The 16,223-nt window shown below is 41.3% G+C and overlaps 1 protein-coding gene across 7 annotated transcripts in view; it reads right to left on the bottom strand.

Moving 5' to 3' along the window:
• GAREM1 (GRB2 associated regulator of MAPK1 subtype 1) overlaps positions 1-16,223 on the bottom strand; it is a 143,266-nt gene that overhangs the window by 108,010 nt on the left and 19,033 nt on the right. For 6 of the 7 annotated variants that reach the window (XM_075920763.1, XM_075920762.1, XM_075920761.1 and 3 more), the window contains exon 2: positions 732-872. The exons of the other annotated variant lie outside the window; for it this stretch is intronic. In XM_075920763.1, the coding sequence (XP_075776878.1) occupies positions 732-872 (141 nt within the window). The remainder of the gene's footprint in view (positions 1-731; positions 873-16,223) is intronic. 7 annotated transcript variants of the gene reach the window in all.

The following is a 16,223-nucleotide window of genomic DNA, read 5'->3' as shown; positions in this document are numbered from 1 at the left end:
TGCTCACTTTATATTACTTTTGATTAGAAATAGTTGCAATGTAAAAGAAACAAAAAAGGAGTATTATTCAATTTACTTCATACAAGTACTGAGTGTTCAATCATGAAAGTGCAACTTACAAATGCAGAATTATTTTTATGTAACCTCACTAAAAAAAACGAAGCAATGTAAAATATTAGTGCCTACACGTCCACTTTGTCCTAATTCTTGTTCATGCAATTAAATTTGTTTGCATTTATGGGAGATAATGCTGACCATTTCTTATTGAAAATGTCACCTGAAAGCAAAAACAGGCAGTGTTTTAGCTGATGTTGTAAGGTATTTGCATGGCAGGTATTCTAAACATTCGCATTGCCCCTTCACAATTCAACCACCATTCCAGAGAAACTTCCATGCATAATTTAAATTGGTATTGTTAATCAAGTAATTATGACTCTTCATCTCATGATTAATTGCTATTATTGTTTTTCATCATCTGACAACCCTATTAAATAGCTACATGATTTGCTAGTGTGCTCCCTAAGTAAATACATACATTCAATCTAATGCAGTAACTTTGGGTATGGTTTCGGTTCCGCTTTATGTTCTCAGATATTGTTATAAGCTTCTGAGACATTTACTCTAACATCAGATATTTAGCTTCTCTCTGCCAAGCAAAGAAGTGACCAATGTAATTGACAGGCAATTCATTCTCTTTGATAGTTGATTTTTAAAATCAACAATAGCTTTACCTGCATAATGTACAGGGATTTCTATCTTTGGCCCTATGACATAATGACCCTCCTCCAGACTATGAGCTGTAATTGTTGTCCACTGCCGACATGAATGAATCACAAGGTAATCATTTTCTCGAAGGCCTTCTACAGCATCCCCTGCAAAACAGATGTAATTTTATATCAGATTAGCTGCAAAATGAAATACTAAGCTTTGTGATATACAACTTAAAATAAGTCATTTATTCAGCATTACTGTTTACTGTCATGATTAAGTATTTTAATACCCACCTTAAATATCAAATAGTTTCTGAAGACAGGTTATAATATACGTTTTCATTTAGCAATTTACTCTTACAACTTCAGAAAATAAATGTAATTATAGTATTTATATATTAGAAACATTTAATATAGTTACTCAGCAGCAGCTTTAGGGTTTTTATGCAGAAGCTAGAATGAGAAGACTTTTTGGCCTCCGTTTATTTTTATTTAGCTCCCTTAAAGAAAAGTACAATACAGAGATAACCATAGGGTTGGCAAGCCTTTGGTTTTTTTAGTGGAACACACAATCGAAGAGAGACCCTGGTGGCTCCTGTTAGCATCACTGGCCAGACCACTGAAATTTCAGTCAGCAGTAAAGCAGGGCCAAGGCAAGTTCCCTGCTAGCCCTAGCTTTGCATGGCTCCCAAAAGCATCCGGTATGTCTCTGTACCTTCTAAGCGCAGGGGCAATGAGGGAAGCTCCCCATGCTGCCTCCATCCTGAACACTGGCTGTATAGCGCCCATTGGCCAGGAACTGTGGCCAATGGGAACTGCAGGGATGGCACCTGTAGATGGGGCAGTGTGCAGAGCCACTTAGCCACCCATGACCCTAGAGGCACAGAGACATTGTGGCCATTTCCAGGAGCCATGGAGAATCAGGACTTAGCCCCACTGCACCCCCAAACATGATCCATCTGAGATGAGAGCTGCCTGGCTGGAGCCCAAACCTCCACCCACACGCTAATCCCCTTCCCCAGTCCAGAGAGCCCTCCCAGCCCCATACGTCACACCCCAATCCACTATCGAGCCCTGAGCCTGCTCCCAAACTCCAAACCCCTTGGCTCCAGCCCAGAGTTCATTCCTGCCCCTCAAACCGCTCATTCCCAGCCCCACCCCAGAGTCCATAACCCTCTGCCCTAACCCCTGAAGCCATTCCCACATCCCAAACCTCTCATCCCCAGCTCTACCTCAGAGCCTGCATCCCCACCCTCAAACTAGACCCCTCACTCCCTCTTGCTCCCCAACCCCTTGAGCCAGCCCAGTGAAAGTGAGTGAGGCTGGGGGAGAGCAAGCAATAGAGAAAGGAAGGGATTGAGTAAGTGGAAGCAGGACCTTAGAAAAGGTGTGAGGTAGGGAGCAGGGCAAGGATGTTCGGTTCTGTGCGATTAGAAAGTTAGCAATCCTGGATAACCAGTGGACTTACTCACAACTTAATGGGGGTTTTGCAGCAAGTGCTGGGAGGGAACAGAACAAGGGAAATCTTCCCCACCCCATACACATAAACTGGGATTGTCTGTACAAAACCAACATTAATTGTTCTTGAGAAATATCGAGTTACCTACCAAGACATTTTGTTTCTAAGCAAAAAGTTCATTTCATCATCCACCTTTGCGATATGCTCAATCACAAACTACAAGTAAGCACAATTCTGCACATTAAAGAGAAGCAGCACTTATAAAAGCTCATCAAGTATCTCCCACTGTGCTACACAGTACTGTAGTGATTCCATGTTCTAATCAAGAAGATAGCAATGGAACAAAAACCTCTGAGGACAGACTAACACAACATGGTACACTCGCACAGAAACCTGAACTCAGATGGATCTCAGTTTGCATATACACAGATATTGCTGGCAAACCAAACTATCATTTAAACATCAATGAAAGTACTCAGATCAACATTTTGGTTGCACTAATACTTGCTTGCTTTAATCCTGTTTAGTAAAGCAATTTAAGCAGGTGTCGTAGACTAAGGTATAATAAATCATATAGAAAATATGACATAGTACCACATTGTTATAAGTGTCCTAGATAAGAGGATACTGTCCTCCCACAGGTTCAATCCATTTAGGGAATGACATCCATTTTGTGCTCTAGACTGTTCTACAAGAATTTGCAGCCATATCAATTACAGTGAACAGGTCACAGCATATACGTGCTGGGCGTAGGAAGATATTTCAGTTTAGTCATTCTACCCTCTTCCCACTCACTACCCAGTTGGTGATTCCTGCTATTAGAAGCTCAATATCCTGCAGTCTTTATACCAACATTTGCTAAGGTTGAATTGAATGAAAATGCAAGGTGAACAAGAAATGTAAAACCAACCCTTGCTAAGCGGTTTTGTCAAATACCTTTCCTTTGTCTGTTGGAAGGTGTAAAGCCCCTCCAAAACATTCCAAATTCATTTCCCCATAACTGTCCAGCACTTTCATCTTCTATGGGTGTCCCTGCCAAATTTCAGATGCACATACCACTCACTGTTTTTGGTCAGGACAAAAGCATTTGGCATACACAGCGCCTGTGAGAGTCATGTCATGTGACCATTCAAAGCAGCAGACAAACCAGCACAATACAAATTTCAAAGAATAACAGATCTCATAATGTAAAACAAAAATACAAAGTAGTCCCTAGATTCAAGATACCTAACTACAGCACCTCACACACCGGAGTTCTATGGCCATAGCATTTACATTACAGTCAATCTAACAGTTCATATGTCATAATCTGTCTCCTATACAGCATGTTGCTCTTACCTACCTTCAATCATATTCAGTCTTACCCATAGGAAGCAGCCTTAAGGCAAATCCATTCTCTCTTTCCACCAAAGAGTCTTTAGAGACTGATGTGTAGCCTACATAAGCCAGAAGTAGTGGAGCAAAAATGCCATCAATTTTAGGTTTTATTTCCCCTCCCCACACAAGTCATGGCCAACAATCTTTCATATTGCAAGTCCTCTTTCAATCTTGCTATCAAATCTGACAATACATATTGTCTTCAGCTACTACAGAAGCTCATGTATCTTGTTCCTTGAACTAGTTCTCCAACTTCTACCATGGAGATAATTAGTGCACAATTTCTCATACTTTTACCATTTCCAAACTTTATTTTCCCTGGTGGGGCTCTTCACAAAGTACAGGCAGTCCCCGACTTACGTGGATCCGCACTTACGAACGGGGCTCTCTCGCCCCGGAGGTCAAGGTGGCGGATTGCTGCCTGCGAGCTCCGGGGTGAGAAAGCCCCGTTCGTAAGCTGCTCCCGGTGCCCCTGGTCTGCTGGAGACCGTCCCCAGCAGACCACAGGCACTGGGACTGAAGCCGCAGCCGTGGCGGGGTCCCTCACCTCTGAGACTTTGCCAGAGCAAAGCCTCAGAGGCGCGGCACCCCGCTGCCGCTGCGGCTCTGCTCCCCGTGTCCCTGATCTGCTGGGGGGGGCGCGCAGCTAGTGTGCCCCCCCCAGCAGACCAGGCTTTTGTTGTGGACCCTGGAGCAGAGCAACTGGGGCGCTGCCGATTGGTCCTGCAGCGCCGCTCTGGGCACTACTGGACCAACCCAGCAGCACCCCAGCTCCTCTGCCCCAGGTCCTGATTCAGCCTCTGCTGGTCAGTTTCAGCAGTGGCTGAATCAGGACACCTGGGGCAGAGCAGCTGGGGTGCTGCTGGGTTGGTCCAGTAGCGCCAAGGAGTGAGGAGCGGTGCTACTGGAGCAACCCAGCAGCACCCCAGCTGCTCTGCCCCAGGCGTCCCCAAGTCAGCCGCTGCTGAAACTGACCAGCGCTGACTACAGGAAGCCCGAGGCAGAGTTGCTCTGCCCCAGGCTTCCTGGAATCAGCCGCTGATCAGTTTCAGCAGCAGCTGACTTGGGGTTCTTAAGTTGAATCTGTATGTAAGTCAGAACTGGCGGTCAGTTTCAGCAGCGGCTGAATCTGGACGCCAGTTCCGACTTACATACAGATTCAACTTAAGAACAAACCTACAGTCCGTATCTTGTACGTAACCCGGGGACTGCCTGTAGATATAGACCAACAGAACAACGTAAATTTACAGGCAACTTCTAATATTCTGTTTGCAATGGCTGCCACATGCTCTCATCTTGCCACATTTCATGTTTCCATTCCATCAAAGTACCACCTTTCTACACATTTTTTAAATATGCGTTCTGTGTGACTTCATAGATTTTAAGACCAGAAGAACACATACGGTAATCTACTTTGACCTGTATAAGACACATCACAGAATGTAATCCACTTACTCCTGTATTAAACCCAATAACTTGTATTTCACTAAACATCCTCTTCCAGAAAGGCATCCAATCTTGAAGATTTCAGGACATGGAGAATCCACTATTTCCCTTACTAGTTGTACTGCTTGCCAAGGTTAAAATACGTGCCTCATTTCTAATTTAAAATTTGTCTGGACTTACTATTCAGTCCCAGTTATGTAGTCTCAATTTGATTAAGTAGTCCTTTATTGTACCTATTTTATCCACGGAAAGGTACAATTCTAGTATGCCCTTTGTAGTCCAGAAAGGAAAAGATAGCTTTGAAATGAACATTGGTGTTCAGAACTGAATTCAAAGCGGTACATTTATCACATTCCTTGATATTTCAGTGGGTGGAGTCTATTTTGTTAATATCATTTCTTCTAGTTGCATTACAGCACCCACTCTTGCAGCATGGTTGTTCCTGAGCAAGTGAGATGGGTGGGAGGGAGTCTGGGGAGGAAACAGCAAACTTGTTCCACAGTAGGGGAATGATATCCAGTCTCACAATGTATTTTAAATAGGTCAGGTATTTGGCAGAAGAATCTGATGTTCTTCCTCTCTGCTATCTTGACTATTTTGCCTGCAAGCAAACTGCTAATATATAAAAATTCTCTTTGAATATTTCTGTCATGCAGAGCAAATTAAGAGTTGGTGAGTTTGAAAAAGAGAAGATTTTTACAGAAGACATCTAATAACAGATTCAATTCCTGGATTTAAAGGCAAACTTGCAGTTCAAATGGTTAAATTCATGCTTTTTATAGACATGAGAACAAGCAATTATTTTGTCCTACAGTAAATATAATGATCATGTCCATGTGGAATTAACTAGAACGTTACTAATTTCACTGGCAACCATGCATGAAATTTGACGGGAGTACAGAGCAAACCTAGAACACCTTTTTCTGTCAGTGAGAGTTCAAAGTTATAACTTCAAAACAATACACAAATAAAAAGGTTGGGTGTAATGTACAGGAATTGCTGCAAAGAGGTCAGCCTTGGAAAATACAGCAAAAGATATACTCAGCAAAACACACCCAAGAATTGTTTCCTTTAAGGTTCTCACTACATGTTTACTGTATTAATTAAAACTGGGTGGGGATTAAAGTGTAGAGGTATTATTAATGGAGGCCCAAGAGAGAATGACACATTAAGGCTGCATCTAGCTGTAGTGTTTAGCAGGACTTTAAAAGGCTTGATACTGGTTCACCAATTATTTTCTCAGAGTACTGTACTTTGTGCAGTCTTGGAGAGCTAAGAAGTGAGAGCTAAGATGGGGTTGAGATGACAGGAGAAGAGGAGTGGGAAGGAATGACTTGGAGTTTAGGTTTCCCAATGCAAAAAGCTGGTCTTTAAACCACAATGGGGTTCACCACTCTCAAGGAAGAGGAAAGGCATGGATTAGTGGGGCATCTGTGCTAATCCTCAACCCTATGCTACTGAAGGGGAGATACAGAACGAAGAATACAAGTGGGTCAAATGGAGTCCATACATATCCCTTTCTGTTGCTGCTACTCATTCACAGATCCCTATCTCTGGTGGAAGGCTCCTAAAAGAAGAGCTTCAGTACCAGAGCTGCCTAGCTATCAGACTAGGAAAAGGACAAGAGTCTCTCACGGAGGAGGCACCTCTGCATCTAGCTCAATTTGGGGGCCACTGCAGCCAAAGCTTGTCCCCTGCCACCTTCCACTGTCCCCTGCCCACTATTATGCACATCCTCAAACAAGACACAAACCATCAAAACAGAGTTAGCATATCCCTTTTCTGTCCTAGACCTCAGTTATCCAAGCCCTTATGCATGATTAACAATATGGGAGTGAAGTCAGGAGACATGAAATATATCCACTGTCCTATTCCACTTTGATCTGTTAAACAGACTCCCACATTCTTAGTTGCATAAAGATCTTACACCACAAGGAAAAGCTAATGCAACCTACTCACCATCAACAGGGCAGGGGACATGGGAACTATGTCAAATGATATAATATGTATTAAATTATATCCCAGCGTTTCTCCTCTCTCTTCCCATCCCAAATGCCTACAACTACAACCTCAGAGAATTTAGAGCAGGGTTTCTTAAACCCTTTTCATTGGTGTTTGTCAAAAAAATTGTTTGGTGTTCCTAGGTCTTAAAAAGTTTAAGAAACACTGATCTAGACTTATGCTTGACTGTTTTGTTCTCCAATAAAAAATAGGGCAGCAAAGAATTAAACCCACCCTCATGTTGCCAGCCTGGCCCTGTTTTTCTTTTCCTTGGGCTTTATGGATAAGTTTAACTGGCTTTTCGGAAAGAAGCAAGTTTGGGGGCAGTGTGTAAAACCTAAATAAGGATCAATAGCTGTTCTCTCTCAATATAACAAGTATCACATCTGCTGAATTTCATACATCTACTATATTTGAGAGTTTGTTTAAATTCAGTATATAGCTTCCTCGCATCATAACTTAAAGCAACATATGGTTTGGTTGTGCCAGGACAATGAGATGTGCCTAGAATAGGATTGCTTCTCTCAAAAACATACAGAAAAGAGACAATTACCAGGCAGGTGAAAGGGGCTGGTAGGGGTGCCCCACTACCCCGCTACTCCCCAGGACTGTCCCAGATCTGAACCTCCAAATCCCCATGTGCCCTTTCAGGAGGAGGGGGGGTAAGCCCCCCAGATTCATATAAGGACATTGGTGGCTGTTCTTCATCAGGGAGTGAGGAGAAAGTGCAGAGTTTGTTGCATTTCTCACTCTGGCTGTGGAGTGCAGGGGGCAGACAAGCTATCCACTGTTCTCAATCCCCAACAAGGACAAGAAGGGGGAAGAGCAACCAGCCCTGGCACAAATCTTGGGGGGGGGGGGGGGAGAGGCTATGTCCCACCACCAACCACCCTATGTGTGCACGCACATACAGTCCCCTGCCCTGAGCCCCTTCTCACACCCAACCCTGATTCCTACACCCCTGCATCCCCAGCCTCCTGCCTTAAAGCCCCTCCTTAAGGTCCCAAGCAACGCTGGGTAAATGTGCTAGTTCTACATAAATAGATAGCTACACAAGACATCAATGGAAGTAATGTAGTTGTGACAGTAGTAGACAGACTATTCTAGCCAGTATCATCATTACTGTAATACAAAACCCAAATGTTTATATGTACATTCAAATTCAGAGTTGAGTGTACAGCTAACAGCTTACAATTCTTTAATGGACGACCAACAGAAAATGCGTTCCACTCACACAGAAGCAACAAAATAGGCAACAACCTCACTATGAAATCTACAGCATTTTCATGTCCAGTTGCAAAGGGATTGTTCAGATCAGCAATAAAGATATAAAGGGGTAACCCACTAAGCGATTAACTAGAACCTGGCCAGTCTGTAGCAGTCCCCCATCTGCAGTGTGGTGGGCCCAGCCATACCTGCTAGTCAGCCCTTTAGTACAGTTAGTTGCTTCCCTGCTCAAGCGTTCTTTAATGGATTCTGTCTAATACCAACTACAATGATTTCTTACAATCATTCTCAGCTTTTGTTAAGAGACAAAAGACCCACTGTCAGTAAGATCTCACACCGAGATTAGGTTTAAAGTTTGAAAGCAATTGTTTAGAATTGGACCAGAGCACTGTGGTTGGTTATATGCTGTAATGGAAAGAGACAAGTGTTTAGGTATTAGGATGTAAGATTCAGCGGTGAGTCATGTCACTGGGGTGGATGTGATCATTACCTGAACGGATCACCTTTGAAACTGCCTTCAATCATTTTAACCATAAACTAAAGCAGTTAAAGTGGAATACGTGCAGTAAAAATTCCATTCTTTCATATGAAGGATTTGGGGTCAGAAGCATGTTTATATATAGAGTGGAATGGCTTCATGTATCCTACCAAAAAGGCAAAGAGTGCATTCCTGTAAAATATTTTTACCATTTTACTGTGCAAGAGCAAAAGCTTTTATTTAACTCAGCATGTTTAATAAATATCATAAATGTCTGCTACAGTAGTTAAAACCACATCCTATTCTTAAAAGTTAGTGAATGGAGTTGCTCTAGTTTAACAATTAAATTTTGGTCCATTAAGTTTCATAAAACAGCATTCTTACCCATTACACATGCTGTAGGTGACCGATTTTCAACCCCAACAAGATTTTTTTTAAGTATCTTGTTCTAGCACTAGTAAGCTGACATTCAAGTTACTTACAAAACATGAAGAGCAACATGACTCACTTACAAAAATATGCTGCTGAAAATAAAGTACATATCCTCAAGAATCTAAACATTTCAAAATGCCACATTTGGTTATCTTGGTTAAAAATGTATATCCACCTCTTCAACTACTTTTGTTTTTAAACTCTAGAGACATTTAAAATGAAGGTAAATAGAGTTTTGCAAAGGGAGAAAAGTAATGGGCACCATTTAAATAAACCAGATTATCAAATAAACTAGATACCATATTTCTAGCAAAAAGATTCTGAAGAAGCACTTCTTTGTCTTCATTCCAAGAGGATTCCAAGCCTAGAACTATCCCGTATTCTTCTCTTGAAGGCACTGAAGCTTGTAAATGTTTCCTGTAGTGGAAATCTTTTTCACTTTCTCATTAGAAAACTGAAACAGCAGCATATGATCTAAAATCATTCCTAAATTTTGAACCCCAGTATTTGACAGCACTGTACAAACTGACTGCAAGCCTATTGGTAACGAATAAATTATGAGCCTACTGGATGGCAGCAACCTCTTCTGGGCAAACTTCATGCTATATCTAGGTATTTATACAATGTTTAATAGCATGGTATTCCAGTCCCAGAGCAACAAATTAGAACCTTAAATTAAGCCATACCCAAAATCCATACTTCATTTCATGGGTGGGTTCACATGTCAAGTCAGCGTTTGACCAGCCTCAAGCATTAGAGTGCCTACTTAATTTGTCACTCCTCTTTGATCTCGATATCCACGTGTGTAGCTGTGAATTTAGAGAGTGACTCAAGCTGCACATTCTGGATCCAAGTTCATACAGCTCAGGAGTATCTGAATGTGGGATCTGGTTCAAACTCATCTATAATGGTGGATGGTCAAAGAAGTCCCATTTGGATTGTTCTGCAGCGTACTGACTGTGCCACTGAGACCCACCTTCTTGTTCTCTGGGGCTTCCCATCACCCTGTCCTGCTGGGCCAGGTCCTCTAGTTTCCCCCATTCAAGGCACTGAGCTGGAATAACTGCCCCTTGCAGAGAAATGCAGACATCTGAACCACTTCAGTTCTGAGAGGACACAGTTCTAATGCCCAGCACCCAAGAAATCAACCCTCTCCCCTAAAATCCGTCTTTCGCTATGTAGAAATTTTACACAGTTAAACCTCATCAGATAAGTTCCCTTTATCCAGGAAATAGACACGTGCAATGGTTGCTTTCCCCCAGGTGACAATTATTTACACTGGGCCCGATAATAAAAACACTTCTGTTTACTAAGTACAAACAGTAGGATTTAATGATAGAAATGTAGCCGTGTTAGTCTGGTGTAGCAGAAACAAAAAACAGGACTATGTAGCACTTGAAAGACTAACAAGATTTATTAGGTGATGAGCTTTCGTGGGCCAGACCCACTTCCTCAGATCAAATAGTGGAAGAAAATTGTCACAACCATATATACCAAAGGATACAATTTAAAAAAATAAACACATATTTGATTTGTCCTTTTCATATGTTCATTTTTTTAAAATTGTATCCTTTGATATATACGATTGTGACAATTTTCTTCCACTATCACTGCTCTACAGCCAAAATGCTTCTGAAATAAATGTAGTCAAACTTTACTAATTCTGGGTCACTGAGAACGAAAATGATGCTTAAAATTGTTGATTGGCTCTAGTTTTCAAGATATGCTATTGGGTCAGTATATACGACCCTTGACTTGCAAATGGCGGAGGATAAGTGAGTTATAAAGGGAAGGGATCTCAATTTAAACCAGAAATGACTAAAATACATCTTTGACTGGATCTATGAATAAATCTATGACTGGGTTTGGACAGTACTTGCTTTTTAGGCAAAACAAGGAATGATGCAATCTGAAGCTGGTATTGCGTCATACATGAGATGAATTGCATCATGTTATTCCTAGAAGTCATGGATGATGCAATCATAACGAAGCTTACATCACTCTGCTGAACAAATTGCCCTATATCAGCTCTAGAAATCATATAGTGTCGTGCTCTCATTTGTCAGTGTTTGATTTTGCAAAGGGACACATTTCTGTTTAGCCAAAGTGAGCAGAGATGCTCGTACTTGTGTGAACAGTGCAGATAACTTCTGCTATGTTTGTGGTGAAGTGACTTTTGCATCACAAAAGCGCAGTATAACCACTATGGTTAAGAAAGCCTATCACTTTTATTTTGGCTGCAAAATTTGAGATCAGGACAAGAGGTGGGCCCCACACATGCTGCAACACTTGTGCAACAAATCTTCGCCAGCGGTTCAACAGGAAAAGGAAATCTATGCCTTTTGCAGTGCCAATGATTTGGAGAGAGCCAACAGATTATACCAGCAATTGTTACTTCTGCATGGTGCCTCCAGTTGGGAAAGGTGTGTCAAAGACAACAAAGTGGACTGTGCATTATCCAAACATTCCATCAGCTATACGCCCAGTACCCCACGGAGAAGGGCTGCCAGTTCCTGATGCACCAGAATCACTCTCACTTGAGTCAGACGAGGAAGAGGAAGAAACTTCTGGTCCTGAACCACCAATGTCACAAGACCCACATTTTCTCCCATCCTCCTCCTCTGAACCACATCTCATAACACAAGGTGAACTGAATGACCTTGTCAGGGACTTGGAACTACCGAAGAGTAAGGCAGAGCTGTTGGGCTCCAGACTTCAGCAGTGGAATCTCCTGGCAGGTGATGTTAGGGTTTCCATGTTCTGTGACCGTCAAAAGGATCTTGTCCCATTCTTCTTCATGGAAGGTGATTTTGTAGTCTGCAACAACATCAATGGTGTGATGGCAGCCCTCAACATCGTTCACGATCCGGATGAGTGGAGACTGTTCATTGATTCATTGAAGACAAGTCTTAACATTGCCATTATGCAGCAAAACAGCTTTTTGCCATCAATTCCAGTGGGTCATGCAGTCCATATAAAGGAAACCTATGACAACATGAAACAACTTTTGAGGTGCATAAACTATGACCAACATCAGTGGCAGCTTTGTGGCGATTTGAAGGTTGTTGCTCTCTTGCTTGGGATACACACTGTACAGACTGGATACACAAAGTACTGCTGTTTTCTCTGCGAATGGGATAGTCGTGAAAGAGATTCCCACTACATTAAGATAAACTGGCCACTCCGACAGTCATTGGAGCCTGGGAGGAAAAGTGTTCAGCATCCACCACTTGTTGAATCAAGGAAGATTTTGTTACCACCCTTATACATCAAGCTGGGTCTGATGAAGAACTTTGTCAAGGCCATGGACAAAACACAAGCAGCTTTCAAGTACCTCCGTGGAAAATTTCCAAGGTTAAGTGAAGCTAAGAGAAAGGAAGGTGTCTTTGTTGGTCCTCTGATTTGTGAACTTCGAGATGATGCATTTGACCATGTACTGCGTGGCATGGAAAGCCTTCCAGTTACTGGCAATAAATTTTCTCGGAAACAAGGCAGACAACTACAGGTTGTTGGTGGAAAACCTCCTCAAGGCATACAAAAGCCTTGGTTGCAACATGTCACTAAAGATACATTTTTTACACTCTCATCTAGATTTTTTTCCACCGAACTGCGGAGCAGTGAGCGGTGAGCAATTTCACCAGGACATTGCAACAATGAAGAAATGCTATCAGGGCAAATGGAGCCCATCAATGCTTGCAGACTATTGCTGGACAGAGACAAGAGATGCTACATTTAATGAATACAAGAGACAAGCCAAGAAGCGCCGCATAGACACTTAATAGGACTAAATTATGTACATAATAGTTTTTTGCCTTTTGTTTCATAATTAAAAATCAGCAAAAGGGTTATATAAATAAAATTTAAGTGTTACATAAACAGGACAGGTGAAATATCATGTAAAGCAACTATAAATGCATGAAAAGATCTAGGTTTACAATTTATGATTAAAACTCTACTATCTATCTACACAATATACATAGACGTAAAATGTAAAAATTTAAATATCTTGGAAACAGTAGCCAATCAGTTGTTTTAATTGTCATGTTTGAATTCAGCACATCAAAATAAATAGCACATTTTATCTCTGAAGCAGACGACTTCTAAAAAATTGTAGACCAGTGTATTTGATCTGAGGAAGTGGGTCTGGGCCACAAAAGCTCATCACCTAATAAACCATCTTGTTAGTCTTTAAAGCACTACATAGTCCTGTTTTTTGTTTCAGTAGGATTTAAGTCATTTCAAGTGAAAACACACAGATCAAAGTCAGTTACTCAATTAAAATGCATAGAAAATGTATAGCTAGTTAATTCACTAAATAGTTTAGTCTTAAAAAAAAAAGCTGCCTTACTTAATTCAGAGTAAAAGGCCAACTTTGATTTGAAGCTTTTTACCTGATTTGGGTCTCAAGCCCTTTAAAATTCTTTGTTTCCTCTTAGAGTGTGCCCTGGCAGTTTCAGAAGTCAGCAGAAGATAAAAGGAGATAGATACTATTTAAACAATGAGAAACACTCTCCCAGAGCAGGAACCCTTTGTTTTATATCCTCCACTTCCATGGAAAACTACCAGGTTCAAGATGGATTCCAGAACCAAGTGGTATGATCATGTTTCTCTCAGACTCAACCACTTTCTGTACTTACAGGAGCAACAAGGCTGTTTACAAGTCTTTGAGTTTATCACCCAGTCATCAGTCTAATCCGGGCACCAATCACAGTTCTCATTTGCAGGGCTCGACAAATCACTGAATCTACTTGCCCGTGGTCTTGCACATGCACAGTACGGGGCTGGCGCGTAGGTTACGCTGCCATTTGTCAAGCCCTACTCATTAGCATATTTAGAATTAAACAGACTCACAGGTCATATTTCTAGCTTCACATACATGAGTGATACAAAAATAGGATATACAGATCCAGCAGATTGTAACATTAAAAGATAGGTTACATGAGGTATTTTGTCCAAAGCATCTCTGTATTATGCATATTTTCATAAAGCATGGGTGAAACCATCGTACCATCTTGACCAGTCAGCCATATTTGTTGGTTTTTTTTATCCTAAATGGGCATTTATTTTGAAAGTCAATTCTCACATCTCAAACAGTTCTTGACTGACAGAGCTGCTCTAAAGTGCAATCCTATGTTGGCAAGATGACCTCCATCTTTGTTCAGTGGGCCAACTTCGGCCCTTAAATATGGAGATGCAATTCCCATTGAATTCAACCAGAGCAGTCGTTTCTAGATTTTCAACTGACCAACCTGAAAGGCACTGTATCATCTGACCAGCCCAATCAGCCAGAAATCAACTTTAAAAAAAAGGTTCAGAAAAGTGTAGTAGCCCTACACAAAACAAAGAAGAGCAACAAAAAATAGTAAATATGATTTAATTCAATAAAAAGAATTCTGGTAAACTGAAGTTAAGAGTATAAAAAAGAGGAAGGGGGATAGAAATGTAGCCGTGTTAGTCTGGTGTAGCTGAAACAAAATACAGGACTATGTAGCACTTTAAAGACTAACAAGATGGTTTATTAGGTGATGAGCTTTCATGGGCCAGACCCACTTCCTCAGATCAAATAGTGGAAGGGGCATTTGATAATCGATAACTGTTCAAATTAAGACAACTCACAGTCTCAAGACAAACAGTGACCTCTAGCAACAAACAGAAAAAAGTAAGGAAAAACTTCTTCATGGGCCTTGTCTAAAACAATATTTATTTATTGGCAAAGATTTCTCAGTGTTGCTTACACCAAACAAGAGTGAATTTGGTGTTAACCACAGGAGCACTGCCAGTGTTTTTAAAACACTGCATTGATTGTGCTACTTTGGTATTAGCAGTGGTGGGAAAGTTTAAAAACAAATCCTTCATGCAAAACTGAGTAGTGGAATGGAATCCTGAAGGAGGTCAACTTGCCAACACCTTAGACACTGAAGGACTAGTTAGATAAAATATTAACCTAAGTGAAACTGAGTTCTCATACAAAATTAAGGGCAGACTGGAGGACTTGATCTTTTCTGACCTTATTTACAATGAGGGATAGGAACAATATGAAAGTGTGATATTCTGGTGGTAGATTTACCACGGAATGATGCAGGATACTGTAGAGCAGTCAAAATCTGTACTATGTACAGTAGTATGTGGCCATTTGGAAGCAGTTCAACCTCATGAGAAAAAAAAATAGTCTGTGCCATTAAATATCAATTTCAGCCATAATGAAAACCATAGATACTGAGTTTCAGACACACAAACTGCCCAGCTTTGGTTTAATGGCTAGGGAAGCGCGTGCACACACACAAATGAGAACAGCATAACAGTATCTTTTTTAGCCAAAGGCCAATCAATGTTAATTTCCCATCCAGCTCATGACTTAGGAGAATGTTACCAATGTAACAAGTTTTACCTCTTGAGGTCCCTCCAGTTCCAGTATTCCATGACTTCTATGGTATGGTTATAATGAATTAGCATAGCAAATTCTTCCCTGTAGAACAGGTGCCCCTTTATTCCTGCAGCTTAATTTTTTTTTACTAATATAAAAAAAAGATTTAAGTAATTCCACTTATAAGCTTAAATTCTGACGGGGGGGAATGCACGCTTCTTGTAAAATCGGGATTTTAAAATTAAGATGCTAGGATTTTTCTTAATATCAGTGAGAACATACAAGCTGTTCTAAGGCTCAATTCTGGTAAGATTAAAATACTGACTAAACAAGTCACCACTACAGTTTGCTACCAACTTGGATCATAGATCAGTGGTCCCCAAACTATGGGGTGAACAGAGTATCATTCAAGGGGTTATAGCAGGCCCCAAGCCAGGCCCCATGGTGAATGGGGTGGGGCCACCACCCAGTCCTGCTTTGCCCTTGTCCATAAACCACCCCCCAGTTCTAGCTCTTAACAGCAGTTCAGGGGATGTGGGCAAGGACAAGATCCAATACAGGTAAGGTCGGGGGGGAGGGGAGGGAGAGGGCGTGATGGAAAAAAAATGGGGAACTTCTTCCCAAAACTGTCTACATGATTTGTTTAAATTAAAATAATGCACCTTAAGAAGGCAATGGAGTTTCATTATTTAATCCGATAGGCTACGTCTACACTGGCTCCTTTTCCGA

This window comes from Pelodiscus sinensis, chromosome 2 (genome assembly GCF_049634645.1).
Source record: "Pelodiscus sinensis isolate JC-2024 chromosome 2, ASM4963464v1, whole genome shotgun sequence".
Classification (NCBI taxonomy): domain Eukaryota; kingdom Metazoa; phylum Chordata; order Testudines; family Trionychidae; genus Pelodiscus; species Pelodiscus sinensis.
Note: the sequence above shows the minus strand (reverse complement) of the source record. Positions and strands in the feature narration are given on the sequence as shown.